Source organism: Schistocerca americana, chromosome 6, assembly GCF_021461395.2.
Source record: "Schistocerca americana isolate TAMUIC-IGC-003095 chromosome 6, iqSchAmer2.1, whole genome shotgun sequence".
Lineage (NCBI taxonomy): Eukaryota > Metazoa > Arthropoda > Insecta > Orthoptera > Acrididae > Schistocerca > Schistocerca americana.
This window is the reverse complement of record NC_060124.1, coordinates 434,447,870-434,465,908: the sequence shown is the minus strand read 5'-3', so window position 1 is coordinate 434,465,908 and position 18,039 is coordinate 434,447,870. Positions and strand designations below refer to the sequence as shown.

General features: G+C 41.3%; 1 protein-coding gene and 1 non-coding gene across 2 annotated transcripts in view; one reads left to right on the top strand and one right to left on the bottom strand.

Moving 5' to 3' along the window:
* Positions 1-18,039, bottom strand: part of LOC124620192 — a 429,599-nt gene that overhangs the window by 176,371 nt on the left and 235,189 nt on the right. Inside the window, exon 17 of the mRNA XM_047146861.1 lies at positions 8,465-8,774. Within this exon, the coding sequence (XP_047002817.1) occupies positions 8,465-8,774 (310 nt within the window). The remainder of the gene's footprint in view (positions 1-8,464; positions 8,775-18,039) is intronic.
* Positions 6,336-6,409, top strand: Trnan-guu. The gene has a single exon. It is a non-coding gene; the product is annotated as a tRNA-Asn (tRNA).

Below are 18,039 nucleotides of genomic sequence, written 5' to 3'. Positions count from 1 at the left end.
GTACATAGCTAAGTCACTCAGTTGGAAGCTTACATCAGTGCCACCAGGTGGTAGCACACTGCGACAGACTTTTATCCCCGTTCGCTTGGCATAAATCCTGGTAGATGATGGCACACACCGCAGATATGCTTATTCTTACCATATACTGTAGTAAGTAGATCAGACTTCAGGATATGCTAAAGTTGTACCGACAGTAAACCTATTTTGTGGGTTTCTGAATGAGTTGTAGTCTATTAAGGCGCTGACAAGGGAAATTCCCCATCGCCCCCCCCCCCCCCCCAGATTTAGTGATAAGATGGCCCAAAAACTGAACACAGATCAAGAATGAAAACTGGAAGACGTGTACTGAACTGTGAAAAAAATTAAATAAATAGAAACTGTGAATGGCCCAAGTTTTATAAATGCAACATGGAGCCAATTGAAATAGTGATGGCGTCTTGGTTAAGTGGTTATGGTGTTGGACAACGAAGTGGGTTAGTTGGATTCAAAACTCTGTCGTGCTATTTATTTATTTAGCAACATGATGAACTGTCCATCCGGTCACTGAAATGTTTGCTCTCTTTCTGAGTCTTGGCAGTTGTCATACTATACATTGGTTTGAATATGAGTCATGTGGTAAGAAAATATCAGCGTCGCAAGCAAATGTGATAAATAGTGAAAGCAGGCGAGATACCACATAGACGTTCACACAAATGAAGACAACAAATAAACGACAAATGTTACAAAAAACGAATTCAAGAGTCAAAACTTCCGAAATGGAACGCAACTTCCAAAACGTTAAAAACGAATATTTTGTTAGGCACAGGGAAAACTAACTCTGTGACTGTGAAACTATTGCGTTCATTTATTGCAGTTTGTGAGTCAAAATATTATGTTTTCCTCATTTCCTTGGGAGTGACCACATTCACATTCATACGAACACCTGAATCAGGCAGGGAGGCATATCTCACTCACTCACTCATAAGGCGTACAAATCTGTAGCATCGATAGGAGATTCCTATCATATGATACGTGCACTGTCACGAATGCAGTGTATGAGGCACCAAATGTTACCTGGTGGAGGATTCGATTGACTGGTCGCCTTGTCATGAAACGTTTGCGGTTCCCAGTCGAAAGTGACTTCCTTTCCGGCTGCTAATAGAGTAGTTGTGCAGCATCAACCTTCATTCATTATAGTCCCCTTCTATACACCTCGCTATTGCAAACGGACGTTACACCACGCAGGCACAAGTCTGAAGACAGCGAACAGCGGAAAAAAAGAAGAAGAAAGAAAGAAAGAAAGAAATGTCACTTTGAACATAGCTCGCCCACTCTGCAGTCCAACATTGTGACTATTTAATCACGATACTGTGGCTACTCTACGATACTCGATGTTGCACTTGTTAAACTTGGATCGTTCACTATTTCTATTTTGCTTTTTTTTCACAGTTCAGTACACCTTCTTCCTGTTTTCATGCTTAATCTATGTTCAGTTTTGTACTATATCTGAAGTGGGTGCGATAGGGAGTTTCGCTTGTGAGAAGCATATGGGCCTAAAGGACATAACCGTTCATTGTGAGACTGTAGCATTTATTCATGCTTCTGAAATCTGTTGATCTTATGGTGAGTCAGGGTTATCTCTGCCGTAGGCCCACATTGTATATAAGAAAATTCACGTAAAGCTTTATTACTGGTTTCCAAATGTTCAAATGTGTGTGAAATCTTACGAGACTTAACTGCTAAGGTCATCAGTCCCTAAGCTTACACACTACTTAACCTAAATTATCCTAAGGACAAACACACACACACACCCATGCCCGAGGGAGGACTCGAACCTCCTCCAGGACCAGCCGCACAGTTCATGACTGCAGCGCCTGAGACTGCTCGGCTAATCCCGCGCAGCTGCTGGTTTTCCTGATTTTCACTTAAATGAGTGATCGACGGCTGTGTGCTTTAGGCCCTTCTGGATCTCAGCGTCTCATTTGTATTCTAATCAAGTGACCATGTTGGAAGATATTACTACTTGAGTTTAATCATTTCCGCAAATGGGACTAGGTGTTTGTAGTTGATTGTTTACTGTGCTTAAATTGGCTTCCGTGTACAATGTCAACGTTAACTATATTGAATCTATTTTAAATGCTAACAGAAAAGTAAGGCGTGAGGACAGGTCATGCGTGGGCAGCTCAGTCGGTAGAGCACTTACCCGCGAAAGACAAAGGTCCCGAGTTCGACTCTCGGTCCGGCATGCAGCTTTAATCTGTCAGGAAGTTTGATATCAGCGCACGCTCCGCTGCAGAGTGAAAATCTCATTCTAGAAAGAGAAAAGTAAATTACCGGGAAAAGCTAGCCATGTAAGAACTAGGGGCTCCGGGAACAGATCCTTTGATTGAGAGAGTGACGAAATCAAATAAGCGTGACAACAAGTGAACATTTAACAAAAAAGTATAAAGTTAGCACATGTTGTTGTGTGGTGGAGCGTAAGAATATCTGATTTTCAGCTCGATAGTAAGTTCGTGAACTAATACATCTGTTAGGGATCTTGTACATCTGTCCGAAAAAATGGAAAAGCACGAAAACTCCCACTTAGACAAAAATGCGAAAAGATGAGTTGGAAAGCTTACACATTATTTCATTATTTCCCTAAACTGTACTTAATTATGTACAAAACAACAAAATTCAACAAAAACAATTCTTTCTTTTGTCAGATTAAGTTATGCATACTATTATTATTACTACTGTTACCATTATTGGCAGCGGCTGTAGTTGTATAAATTTGTTGATAATCACAACTGTTTTACAGCAGATGCTATTATTTTGACACTCTCAGATTTTTCTGAATCTAAAAATTTGTGAACACCCAGAACGTACACTCACGAGCACCACTGCCCGGAGGGTCTGTCAGGCATGCCGTGACGTCTGCACATTGTCGAGAGCTCATTGTACAGAGTGTGATTACTGCTTTCGAAGAGCGCAACGCTGTGGAAACGACAGTTTTCATGCAAGATTGGGCAACACTTCATGTCGCTCACTCAGTGAAAGATCTGCTTATTGCAATTTTCTACGAACATATTGTCTCCAGAGGTTTTCCAGATGCAATGTTACTTTTGGCTGTAACCATACCTACAAGAACGCGTTTGCCAAAGACACATTTGGTCTCTTCCTGAGATGAAGGCCAATATACAAGAACACGTTGTTCAGATTCCAGCAACTGTTGATGAATTTTTACGGATGTAACATCTCGTTGACGTCTTCGGTGTTCATATTGAACAAATTGGTTAGCGGCGATTAATAGTAAAATCAAAACTATGCCTTTCTCACTTTCTGACCTTTTCTGCTCAGGCCGGCCGATGTGGCCGAGCGGTTCTAGGCGCTTCAGTCTGGAACTGCGCGACCGCTACGGTCGCAGATTCGAATCCTGCCACGGGCATGGATGTGTGTGATGTCCTTAGGTTAATTAGGTATAAGTAGTTCTAGGGGACTGATGACCTCAGATGTTAAGTCCCATAGTGCTCAGAGCCATTTGAACCATTTTTTTCTGCTCACTTGCTAATGCAGTGCATGAGCAAACATTTCTGTACGTTTTTCTTGCATTCACAGCTCCATGTTTGCACCAGGTAGCCAAAATTAGAACTAATTTTTTTTCAGCGTATATCGGTTCCGCATTGACCCATTGGCATATCTACCAAGTTTCGTTGCCGTACGATAATTACAGTCCACACTGGGCTTTAGTGAGTAGCTGCACTTTAATTACAACCACCCGTTATATTTGGTAAACCTCCTTTCCCCCCTGTTGATCAGTTTCAACTGTGTAATGCATAGCAGATTTTAGCCCTACCGCTTTTAATATGTTGTTCAAGAATACTGCAAAACTCCAAGATCTTTACATAAATTTATAGTAAATCCCTGTATTGCAAGGGAAAGACATGAAAGACATTTCACTGATATTGTCATCAAAATAAAGGAAAAGTACTGCACATTACAACGCTAGAATAGAAAGATGCTGAGGCGCAGAGGAAGAGGTGGAAAGCGAGAGCTGTGTACAATCCGCACAAAATAAGGTAGCCTGTAGTTGCATAGGCAGTGTGGTAGGGAAGTTGACAATGGCAGTGGTGGAGGCTACGTTAAAAACAAGTTATGTCAGTACGACCATAAATCGACCATTATAGACGCTAGAAGTAAGTATTTTCTTACTAGAGTACCAAGAAAGAAATAGTTGCACAAAAAACGATCATCAAGAGCAAAACCAGTTTTAATGCACGCTGCCTAAAGGAAATCTCATAATACAAAAAAAAAAAGATAGAAGTACAGTGGAGCGGACCATATCACCTTCTACTGCACTGACGATGCAAAATAAAGAACAGCTGCCACTTAGAGATTATGGTCTTTCCCCCGTCAATCTCTTCCTAAATATTACCTATAATTATATACACTACTGGCCGTTAAAATTGCTACACCAAGAAGAAATGCAGATGATAAACGGGTATTCATTGGACAAATATATTACACTAGAACTGACATGTGATTACATTTTCACGCGATTTGGGTGAAATCAGTACCCAGAACAACCACCTCTGGCCGTAATGACGGCCTTGATACGCCTGGGCATTGAGTCAAACAGAGCTTGGATGGCGTGTACAGGTACAGCTGCCCATGCAGCTTCAACACGATACCACAGTTCCTTCAAGAGTAGTGACTGGCGTATTGCGACGAGCCAGGTGTTGTATGTGAGAAGATATTTTAGACTGGTTGAGCCATGTAGGGAGTTTATTTTATTTCATCATCATCATCATCAGCCAATTCAATCATTAGATGATGTGGCCTCTTCGAGTCGTGGATTCAGGTAGGCTTTCAGAAGTCTTCTCCAAGTGGGACGGTCTTGGGCAGTTCTCTGCCAGGTGTTACCAGCGATCTTCTTGATGTCTTTGTCCCATCTGTCTGGTGGTCTTCCACTAGGCCTCCGATGCTCTCTCGGACTCCACTCCAGTACTAGCTTCGTCCATCTGTTGTCTTTTCTTCTTGCAACGTGGCCAGCCCACTGCCATTTCAAGGAACCTACTCTCTCTAAGATGTCATTAACCTTCGTCACAGACCGGATGACATCTGCCCTTTTCCTGTCCTTTCTTGTATAGCCCAGCATTGATCTCTCCATGGCTCTCTGTGCTGTCCTAAGTTTCCCTTTTGTGAATGAGTTCAGTGTCCATGTCTCGCAGCCATACGTCATCACAGGAAGAATGCATTGATCAAATACTGCTTTCTTCAGATTTACTGGCATTTTTGATCTGAATACTTTTGAATTCTTCCCAAATGCTTGCCAGCTAAGTTTGATGCGTCGATAGATTTCTGGTCTTATGTCTCCCTTCATATTTATAATCTGGCCAAGGTAGACATATTCACTGACCTCTTCTAGTAGACTGTCCTTGACTTTCACATCTCCAGCTAGGACCCATTTGTTGGATATTACTTTTGTTTTGGAAAGGTTCATGTTCAAGCCAACCAGCTGACATTCCGATGCAAGATCTGTAACTAAGTTTTGGAGCTCTGCGAAGTCTTTGGCCAGTAAGGCAATATCATCAGCAAATCTCAAGTTGGTAAGCCTTCTTCCATTAATTCTAATTCCCTTACCTTCCCAGCTCAGCTTTGACATAGCCATTTCCAATACAGCAGAGAACAGTTTTGGGGAGATGGGATCGCCTTGCTTGACACCCCTCATGATGCGGAATTCTTGAGTTGATTCGCCGATATTAACATAAGCTGAAGAATTCTCGTAGATTTTCCTGAGCACTTCAATGTATGCTGCTCCCACTCCTTGCTCACTCAAAGCTTGGAGGACAGCTACATGGCTATCGGAGTCAAATGCCTTTTCAAAGTCAACAAAGGCAATGCAGAGAGGCAGTTGGTATTCATTCGCTCTGCTTATCACTTCACTAACGGTCATAATGTGGTCAATAGTGCTAAAATTGCTTCGGAATCCAGCTTGTTCTATAGGTTGGGCTGAGTCTAGGGTGGAACTAATTCGGTTTAACAAGATCTTTGTGAAAATTTTATTTATTTATTTCAAATTCCATGAATGCATATAGTGATGAATCACAAGGATGTGAGTTGGCTGTGTAGAATGGCGTGAAGAGATGGGGACATTGAATTCGGATTTGATGGTAGGGGTCAGTAGGGATTGTAGGTTAGGTCATTATCTGAAGTGTAGATGTGATTACTATTGGACTTTTTATTCTGGAGACTCTAGTTTAAGCTTTAATTACAAGCCAAATTGCGGCATACAGCCTAATGCAGAATAAAACAAGAAAAATACCGGTATAACTAATTTTGTGTTGATATACAGAGCACAAGTGAGCCAAGTCAAGGCCTCCGTGGCGCAATCGGCTAGCGCGTTCGGCTGTTAACCGAAAGGTTGGTGGTTCGACCCCACCCGGGGGCGAAATCGTTTTAACCGTCACCGAGGTGAGGACATACGTCAACTTTGTTGGAGATACACATCTAGTGTGACAATTTGGCTGTGTTTGAGTGATGCCACAGAGCCTTACACACATTCAGCCAAGTGACACTGTAGGTAAAAACATGGCCCTACACAGACGTTCTACTGTTTTCCTATTTATTCGTCATGTGTGACACTGCAGTAGAGCGACGCCCACTACAAAAGACGTATTCTCTACATTCAATTTCAGCGTATACGTCGCGAGTGCCATATGACAGGGCCTGTCTCTCGATGTCGATTTGTATTTGGTGTCTCTTTAAGTGTCGGTCTGTAGTAGGCCGCTGTCCGCCACATCTTCACCTGCCCACGTTAGGCAAAATTTTTCCGCCTGACTCATGTAGCACTATCACCGTCAGAGGGTGGTACGGGACTACAAGTCCCACCGCCACACCTCCAAAGTGAATTGCAGTGACGCAGTCACTGCCCTGTTGAAATCCACTGCCTCACCAACACAGCCAGACCGCAATAGAGCGGTGATGCTGTAGTTACAAACACATTAATGAGAATTTTTGCGAAAGTAATTAAAATCAAACTGGAAAAAGTTTTAGAACCCGAACCCAAGAAGAACAATGTGGATTCACGGCTGGGAGATCATGTGTAGACCATATTTTCACATTACGACAGATTTTGGAGAAACATAGGGAGAAATCAAAAAATATAGGATTAATTTTCATAGATCTAGAAAAAGCGTATCATACTGTTCCAAGAAAATTACTTTGGAGAGCACTACATATGGCAAACATAAACCCTTCCTTGATTAAAATAATACAACAGATGTATAAAGATAACATTTGCCAAGTGAAAGTTGCTAATAAACTTTCACAGAAATTTAGAACAAGCAAAGGCCTTATACAAGGCTGTCCCATGTCACCATCATTATTTAAAATCTATATAGATATTAGCCTTAGAACATGGTCTCGTAAATGTAATAGTATGGGATTAGAAATAAGAGATGGAGTATACCTACATCATTTATTATTTGCTGATGATCAAGTAGTCGTAGCACAAGATGGGGAGGGTGCTAACTATATGTGCAATCAACTAGCAGTAGCATACAAAACTTGGGGTTTGAAGATTAATTACCAAAAAACAGAATACTTGACTAATGATTCAGATGAGCTATACATTGAAGGAAAGAAAATCAAAAAGATAAACACTTTCTGTTATTTGGGATCCATTTTAGAAATCGAGGGAAAATCAGAGTCAGAAATCAATAAAAGAATTAGTAGCGGACGGAGGGTCATTGGGATGCTTAACTCAGTCTTATGGAGCAGGAATGTAATGAGCAGAACTAAAAAATTAATATACAAATGCATATTAGAGAGTGTGGTTCTGTATGGAACGAAGACCTGGACAATTAACATAAAGCACATTAAAAAATTACAAGCTCTAGAGATGGACTTTTGGAGAAGATCGGCAAGAATCTCCAGGAAAGAAAAGATAAGGAACACCGAAGTAATAAGGAGAATGGAAATAAAAGAAAGAATATATGACGTAATGGATAGGAAGAAATTACAGTGGTACGGGCATGTACGACGAATGGAAAAACCAGAATACCAAAATTGATACTGGAGTGGGAACCGGAGGGGAGAAGAAGAGGACGACCTATCACCACCTGGCTCCTAAATGTACAGCAGACAATGAGGAGATTGGGCGCAGGGGAAGAGGACACACAAGATCGAAACACCTGGAGAAATATTTTGAGATTATAGTTTAAGAACGTTTATTGTTATTGTAATTTCCAAGTAAATTATTATGTTGGAGATAAGCCTCTGTAATGAGGAAAAGCTCAAAATAAATAAATAAAATAACTAATTTTGTGAATGGCCTATTGGTTTGCTTGTAATTGAAGCTTAAACTGGAGTCTCCATACTAAAAAATGCGATGATAGCAGCAGGAGCAGCAAATGTGTTGGTTTTTTACGATTTTAGTTCACGTGATCTCTTACAGAGAGGATTTGTAATATCGTATCAAAGCTTAATGTTTAACTTGACTGACCTGATGATAATCTTTGTCCACTTGTCCTTGGAGAAGATGGGCTGTGGGAGACGCACCTTGCCCACCTCTGAGAGGTTGCCGGCCCTCTGCCGCAGGAGGTAGATGCGGTCCGCGCCCCTGCCCTCCCCTAGCGTGACGGCGTGGTAGTCGCCCTCTCCGGGCTGCATGATGAGTGGCACGAGGACCGCGCCGTATCCGCGCATGTACAACGTCAGATTGCTCGGAGGCTGTGCCAGGGGCTCCCGTCGCCACAGGCTGAGGGGCAGCACCTTGGTGAAGCGCCGGATGTTCGTGATCTCCACGTGGCACTCTGAGAAGAAATCTAGTTACCACAGACTCTGCTCTGGCATATGATAACGCTACAATGGGCCCCCTGACATTTTCGTACCAAAAAACCGTCATTTTTCGGAGATCATTACTGCGCCGTTGCATCGAAACGGCAGGAGATATCACGCTAACACCATGTGACACACCTCTATCCAGGATAATGGCATCAGATTGGTGGGAAAGGATGTCCACGAGATTATCAGGTACGCCATATCCGACGGAATACTCTCACTAATGATTACACTAATGTAACAAAACTAATGGGATGGCGATATACACATATACAGATGGTGGTAGCATCACGTACTCAAGGAATAAAAGGGCAGTGCATTGGCGGAACTGTCATTTGTACTCACGTGATTCACGTGAAAAAGTTTGCGATGTGATTATGCCCTCACGACGGGAAATTAACAGACTTTGAACGCAGAATGGTAGTTTGAGCTAGACGAATGGGGTCATTCCATCTCAGGAATGGTGAGGGAATTCTATATTTCGAGATCCACAGTGTCAAGAATGTGCCTAGAATTCCAAATTTCAGGTATTACCTCTCACCACAGACAACACAGAACTAAAAGGCCGAGAGCATCGGCGTTTGCGTGTGCTAACAGACAAGCAATAACACTAGAAATAATTGAGAAATAAGTGTGGGCCGTACGACGAACGTATCCGTTAGGAGAGTGCGGCGAAATTTAGCGTTAATGGGCAATGGCGGCAGATGACTGACGTGATCGCCTTTGCTAAAAGCACGACATCACCTGCAGCACATCTCCTGGGCTTGTGACCATATCGGTTGGACCCTAGACAACTGGAAAATCGTAGGCTGGTCAGATGAGCCCCGATATTAGTTGGTACGAGTTGACGGTAGGTTAACCATGGACCCAAGTTGTCAGCACCTACAACTAAACGAATGAATTAATTCCCATATTTTTCTCTGAAAGAGGAGCTATTTAATTGATACATGCACCGCACATTCACTATATCAAGCAGAGTCAAAAAAGCGGTAGTAGTTCTACAAATGAAACAAGAGACATCCCCTATATGCATGTTCTGATCAGGGATGAAGAAGTTCTGGGAGGAGAAGAGGAAAATGCAGTTCATGAACGGTTACCTGTGATCCTACAAAGGCCAAATGCAAGAAGAAGGAGAATATGTACTCATCATTTACATGGTAGTGTATAAAATGACGAATTATCTTTCGATTTTAAACAAAGGTGTATACAAGACTTTTTGTATTCCCCTTATTAAATACCAATTGGTTTAGATAGATTGAGCAGATGATGGTTTGATTAAGAATCAAAGTTTAGAGATGTACTTTTGCGCCACAGGAGAACACACATAAAACAATATACTCCATTCCTATCTCTGCTGGTGCAGAGACTGGCAGTGATTTATTGTGACTCTACTAATTATTACATTCAGAATAAAAAAACTAATTTGATAACAAACTATAATGTCTACCACTGGACAGGCTCTACAATTTGTTTCTCTCATCATATAATATGTTTACGCCCTCTGTGGCAATCAATCTTATTATACCTCCTCCCATCCAAAGCACAACTTTAAATCGTAATTTTAACGTTGTTTTTTTTTTTTTGAATAGTTCAACATTTATAATGCATCATACGTTTATTTTGTAATACTTTAAGACAACTGATCGAACAAATGAGCAATAGCAGAGTAACAGTAAATAAAAAATTGTCTAAATAACAGGAAGTAAACATTTCCGTGCCACTTGTTACCAATTCGTATGTGAAATTTGGAGATTGAAATTTGATGTGATTACACTACAGAACAGAAGTTTTCATCCTCCTGTGAAACTAAGTGTGCTCGATCTTTTAGTGAGAATAAAACCACCAATCGCCATTGACTTTGGATTTGTAAATGTCAGTATCAAAATATGAATCACCAGTCTCACATTCACTGGCGCTAGCCAGAAAAATATTTATAATCATGTAACTATGGTACTAATTAAGTTTATGCAAAATAATGATAAACTGTAACAATTGATCAGAATCTGAGAAATAAATGGAAATAACACAATGTTTCTATACTGTGTCCAAAACCCTTAGGTTGAAAATTATACAGACGATAGTGAAATCAATGGTACTAATTAGGTTTATGCAAAATAATGATAAACTGTAACAATTGATCAGAATCTGAGAAATAAATGTAAATAATACAATGTTTATATATTGTGTCCAAAACCTTTAGGTTGAAAATTATACAGATGATAGTGAATTTTCTGGTGATATAACTTACGTACCACCACTGCTGTTGTAGTTTTGACAGCAACACCTATCCCAGAGGTCATGTTAGCAAGTGGCATCTTCAAATTGACAGGTCACATAAGTAAGTGCAAGATTGACAATAGTCCCTTGTCAAGCACTTTGTGCAAGCATGCTTGATCATCTGTAGCTAATTTTGTGCAAACATGTCGACTGTTCAAGCTGCATGAGGCTTGATCGAATTACAGTCATGCAAACTTATGGAACCATACCAATGAGCATAAGTTTCAACATATGAGCGGACCTGCACAAATGAACACTAGTTGGGAGGCAATTTTGTTAGAAGCACTATGGTATGTCAAAAGACATGAAAATCTATCACAACAGCCAGAAAATTTTATTCTAGTATACAAAAGCTATCCCTCCTTGAAGAGCATTAAACCGCAAGCCTGTCACTGTGAGGAAAATAGGGCTGTTGCATATGTTGTTCTTTTAACAGAATACGAAGCAGTTGACCTTGTCAAAAATATTATTAAACTCATTATTAAAAACAAGAAATGAAAAATACTTAGTAAACTGTCACAGGATGAGATGTAGACAAGTCAACAACCATGTTACGACTGTATTTACAATGATACACAAAATTTAAGAATGGCTGTAGCTTTCACATGGTGTGTCATTACCAAGTAACATAGCTTGAAGAAACTTGGACCATACATTGAAAGAACTGCTAAAATATAGCAAAGAAACTAACAGGAATGACACTTTTATTCAAAGACAATAATTACACTAGTAGTCATCACAATTTATAATGATCCCCTATACATTACAACAGGTGGTACATGGTTCTTAATATGTTGAGTGTCACCATGGACAGCAGTGCATTCTCTGAGAGTATTGGCACAAAGCCCTTACTGGTACATTTGGTTCATGCAAGTTGCACACATTCAGGGCCAAGCATACACCCAGAGGCAAATTATCCCTCACCCCCTCCCATTAACCTATTGTTCTGCTATGTGTTTTATGACCCCCTGTGATTGATTTATGACTCCCTGCGGATCATACAGCCTTCTAAGAAACCCTCCATCCTTCACCCTCCCCCTCTCTTCTGGTAAATCCCCAACCATCCCCCTTGCCAATACGAGCACATTTTTCTGTCACCACTCTACCAGCATACTGGCTAGTTCATTATTCATCCATCCAGAGGGTACCGCGAAGGCTGCCACTGGGAATTGCCCCAAAGCTGCAGGCAAGAGCCGACAGAATCTTTCTTTGTACCCGCTGGTCACACAAGGCTAAACCTTGGCTTCTGGTTGGCTGCTGGCTGCAGACACTGTGAGACAAGCAGGCAAAACTTGAACATATAGTTCTAACTGCAATTTCCGCCAACATAGCATCCCCAGTTTAAAAAAATCCGCTTTACCAAGTTGAAGTGGGGTTGTTGATGTCCATGCACCTCAAATTTGTAGAGTTATTTTTGATGGCAGAAATAATCAGACAATACACATGCTTTCACATCACTATGATATCGTTACTTGTTGTGAAAATCCTGCACAACAGTGTAGTATTAGCCTATGTGTCCTCTAAGTACTTTCTCATCCAGTGAAAAGATCAGTTCTTATGAGCTTAATACCGTTACATCCTGCATCACAGGACTAGAATATTAAACTCATTTTTGTCTCATGACAGTGTGCTAAGACCATGCTATACTATCACGTTAACACTATGTATCACTTTATAATTTCAAATTAATAATATGAATATAATAGAGGGAAACATTCCACGTGGGAAAAATATATCTAAAAATAAAGATGCTGTTACTTACCAAACGAAAGCGTTGGTATCTTGATAGGAGACAATAAAAAACACACAAACACACACAAAAATTTCAAGCTTTCGCAACCCAGGGTTGCTTCATCAGGAAAGAGGGAAGGAGAGGGAAAGACGAAAGGATGTGGGTTTTAAGGGAGAGGGTAAGGAGTCATTCCAATCCCGGGAGCGGAAAGACTTACCTTAGGGGGAAAAAGGGACAGGTATACACTCACACACACACACACACACACATCCATCCGCACATATACAGACACAAGAATTGGTTTGAGCAAATGATAGGCAAGTGTGCACATCACATAAAGAATTCTGGTGATTTTATCAGTCGACTTCAGTCACTACAAATGCAAAGTAATGACTTATTGGTCAGTCTTGATGTGGTTACACTGTTCACAAAGGTGCCTCTGGTGGACTCACTACACCTCGTTGGCAATATGTTTGGTGCAGACATTACAACATTGTTTGGGCACACTCTCTCCTCTACATATTTTATATTTAACAACGAATTTTACAAACAATCTGATGGTGTCACCATGGGGAGTCCTTTGTCTCCCCTGGTGGCCAATCTTTTTATGGAGGATTTTGAGGAGAGAGCACTTGACTCTGCCACTTTTAAACTGACAGTATTTTGGCGGTATGTTGACGACACTTTTATAGTGTGGCCTCATGGTCTGGACCATCTCCAAGAATTTTTATGTCATATGAACTACATACATGAAAACATAAAGTTTACCATGGAGATAGAGAAAGATGGTTGTCTGCCATTTTTAGACGTCTTGGTGCGACGGAAGACTGATGGCACACTTGGTCACTCAGTGTACAGAAAGCCCACTCATACAGACCTGTATCTACAAGCTACTGGTTGCCACCATCCAGCACAAACAATGGGCGTTCTCAAAACCATGATCCACTGTGCCCATACTATCTCTGACGCCGACAGTCTTCAAGCGGAACTGGAACACCTGCAAAAAGTATTTTTGAAGAATGGCTTTTCACCTAGGCAAGTGAACAGAGTGATGAAGACCTACAAACGACAGAACAAGGAAGAGGAAGAGGCCTTCAGGTCGACTGTTTATCTACCATTTATTGGGAATATTTCTTCACAGATAGGCAGAATATTGAGAAAGTATCAAGTGAGAGTCATCTTTCGCCCTCCTTCCAAAATTTCATCACTGGTGGAATCCATTAAAGACGACCTGGGCCTGCGTAAACCAGGTGTTTACAAAATTCCTTGTGAATGCGGCAAATCATATATAGGGCAAATGACACGAACTGTGCAGGAACGAATTGTGGAACACCAATGGCACACTCGCCTTCTCCAACCCACCAAGTCTGCAATCGCCGAACATTGTATTTCCACAGACCATTCCATGAATTACAATGACACAAAAATTTTGGCCCATACATCAAACTTTTGGAGCTCGATTATCAATGAATCTGTGGAAATAAGAGTGTCTGACAACGAGGCTCTCATCAATCGAGATAACGGTTATCAGATAAACTCTGCTTGGAATCCTGTTATAGAGAAACTTCATAGTCAACATTGTTATCTGCATAAAGATGTAAGTCGACCTGATACCGATACGCCAGGCTTTCACAGTGAAGGGTGCGAGGCGCAGCCCATGGAGGCGTTATGAACGCGCACGCTGAGCAGCGCCTGCACAGTGTCACCTCAGTATGGATTTAAATAGTGGAGCTCAGCGCGTAATCGCCAGTACTACTACAATGGCACTCACCTGAAGATGGCCAGAAGACTCTGTGCCAAAATATCGTGGCAGGACATTACTGATATCTGGCAGTTCTCCTGTGTTTTTATGGAACAATCAGAATGCCGGGAAAGCTTTAAACATCACATGTATTTCAAGATGTTTGTCTTCACTTACTGTACTGAGGTCATGTCTTGATTTGAACTGTGTTCCTTTTCTGATATAAATGCATGATCCTCCACCCCTTGAAGTAGTTCTGCAGTAAGAGTTTGCCCTTTCATACAATGATAATACTACATGTTGGATTTCTGTGCCTTACACCCATGCTCAGTAATACAAACTACTGTGCAGTTCAAAGAATGGAGCTCAACTTCTAATAGATGTATTTTATTTTTTATTGATTGCATGTTTTGATGGAGGATTGTTAAGTCTGTGAAATGCCCCATGCTACTCTTTCCGATGGTTTGTTTTTCTTTGTGACACCTGGTATGTGTGGTATTTGAAGAGTTAAAATCTGTCTTGTGAGTGAGTGTTTCAGTATTTTTTAAACTGCTGGAGATACTCTTTAGGCAGGGGAACCTGTTGTCTGGATTCATCCTAAAAAAGACCTACTTTTCCTACCCACGACAACAGGTATTTGACCATGCATGGTCTGAGATCCACCCCCTATACTTTCATGAATCAGCTATACCAATCTTCCCTTCCCAGTCCTGTTTAGGTGTAGGCCATGCCTAGTGAAACCCCATCTGTTGACAGTCCTGACGGGCACCAGAGGAACATGAGCAAAGTTGACTGTCCTCAGAGCCATCCCTAACCCCACATTGATTTGCCTCACAGCCCCATCAAGGTATGGTCGATTATGACGCTGGAACAGCTCAACAAAGTGTATGTTGATGTTATGAGTCAGGGAAGCTATCTTGTCCAGGTCATCACCTATGTCATATGCCCCATCCCTATTCGAACTGTTTCCTGCCCCACCCTCTATCACTACATGGTCCTCTTTTGTAAAGTCCTCACATAAAGATCCTAGGTCCTCTATCACATGACTTAGCCCAGCATTTGGCTTGAAGATACTGGTGGCCTGGTACGCTGCCCCTAAACTTTCCTGTAACTGAGAGCCTACACCTCGTCCATGGCTACTACCTAGCAGCAGCACTTTCTTCTTCCTAAGACTTTGTACATTCCTAGGCTTCTTGGCCTCGGTTGAAGTGTGGTGCACATATCCTGCTCCTCGTTCTACCTGAGGCTCTTCTCCACTTAACTCTGGCAATGGTAGATACCTGTTTTTGGTGTTGATCATAAAACTGTCAGATCACATTCTCTTTCTTCCTATCCTCCTAGCAGCTGCCAGCTCCCGACCACCCTCCTCCCCCCTATCTCCCTTGATCCTTGTGAGTTCCATACTTGCTTCCTCCAACTGTGCCTGAAGGGCACAGATTTTCCTTTCCTGTTCCCCAATCAAAATGTTCCTACTGCATACTTTGCAGTTCCAGGAGAGAGCCTGTTCTGTTCTCTCAACATTCTCCCCACTGCATCCCCCCCCCCCTCTCCAGTGAAATATTTCCTACAGAATTGGCAACAAATCTCTCTACTCACTACCCTATAACAGCTCCTACAGAGCCTGTTCTGTTCTCTCAACATTCTCCCCACTGCACCCCCCCTCCACCTCCAGTGAAATATTTCCTACAAGATTGGTAACAAATCTCTCTACTCACTACCCTATAACAGCTCCTACATTTCTCACTCATGGTCAGTTTTGAAAGAATAATTAAGTTTAAGGAATGTTTTAAATTTGTCAAGGATGCGAGATTGGCTGCGTGTAAGCAAAAAATGACACCAAGGTCTTATGTGAGGTGCTTGTTATTTTTGTACTGATTTAAAGATACAATGACAGAAGAAAGAATTTGTATTTACTTTGCTTTTAGAGAATTTACATTATTGGGTGTGTTTGGTCAAGATTCAAAATGTTTATAACTCAGAAAATTTAAGCCTAGATTGCATCTGTCTAACTAGTAAACAGTCCAAAATGTGTTAGTTAAATACGATTTAGAAGTGTTTAATTACACTTTTATTGTGACAATAGACACTGATGGAACTAGTAGCTGTCTTTTTTAAATGAACTTTACACTATCAAGAAAACTTGAATAGAATTTTTTGTGTTTATGTCACGCAAAATTTTGGGTTATATTGCGATTATCTGGACTTCAGCTAAAGAGCAAGTTTTTTCAAGAACAGTCTCTGCTGGGACGCTAATATTTAGTTGTATGACAAGAACACACACTACAGCAAGTATACAAAACAAAGAAAATTTAAATTTGACACTATTTCCTTGTAAATAAATTCTTTTAGGGGACAAAGAAAATATCTATGATCTCACTCGGCAGCCATCTTGGACAAATGAAAATACACTGTATATATTTTTCAAGGCTTCAAGATGAAAGAAAATTAATGACAGAAATTTCTCGAAGTTCACTATGAAAAACAGCCTATTTGCTTTTGTCTCAGGTTCTCCGGCCGATGTTCATCTGATAATTTTAGTGACGTTTCGCCAGCACAAGTGGCTGGCATTGTCAAAGCTTCACTCTCCATTGCTGATGGTGGACTGCAGCCAAGATCACGGCTGCAGACTATATGTACCTGGCATGTCAACGTCCGAGGACTTCTCCGCGGTCATTTCCAGTGCGGTTCTCCTCTTGCTACCTGTGACGGTCGTTCACTGCGATACGGGAAGCCGGGATCCGTTTACATTAAGGCTGTCCTCTTTCTTGTTGAAGCTGATCCTGTGTTTGTGTATTTCTACAGCTTCTCTAAACAATTGAGTCTGATAGTGCTTCTCTACAGCCAGAACTTCCACATCAGTGAATTTTATTACATGGTCGGTCTCACTCAGCACATGCTCTGCCACAGCCAATTTCTCCACCTGCCCCAACCTGCAATGTGGCTTATGCTCTTTGATCCTGGTGTTGACTGATCGTCCAGTCATTCTGACATAAACTTTTCCACATGTGCATGGTAAGCGGTATATTCCCGACATTGCAAGTGGGTCCCTTTTATCCTTTGCCAATCTAAGAGTTTCTTTTATCTTCCTCACCGGTTTGAAAATCATCTTTATGCCATGTTTGTGCAATATACAGCCAATTCTGTTCATCACTCTGGAAATCTATGGCAGAAAGGCCATACCCGCCATTTCTTTTCCTGATTTCTTACTTCGTCGAGTGTTTGGTTCTGTTACACTTCTAATATAATTTATGGAGTACCCATTGCTCCTCAGAAAACTTTCCAGATTTTGCATTTCATGTTTGAGGTGCTGCAGCTCACATATTTGTCCTGCTCATGTTATGAGTGTATGAATCATGCCTCTTAGCTTGCTCAGGTGATGGTTTGATAGTTTGTGCAGGTATCAGTCTGCATGTGTCGGTTTTCGGTATACACTATGTCCCAGGTTTTTGCCATCCCTTGGGACTAGCACATCTAGAAATGGTAGTTT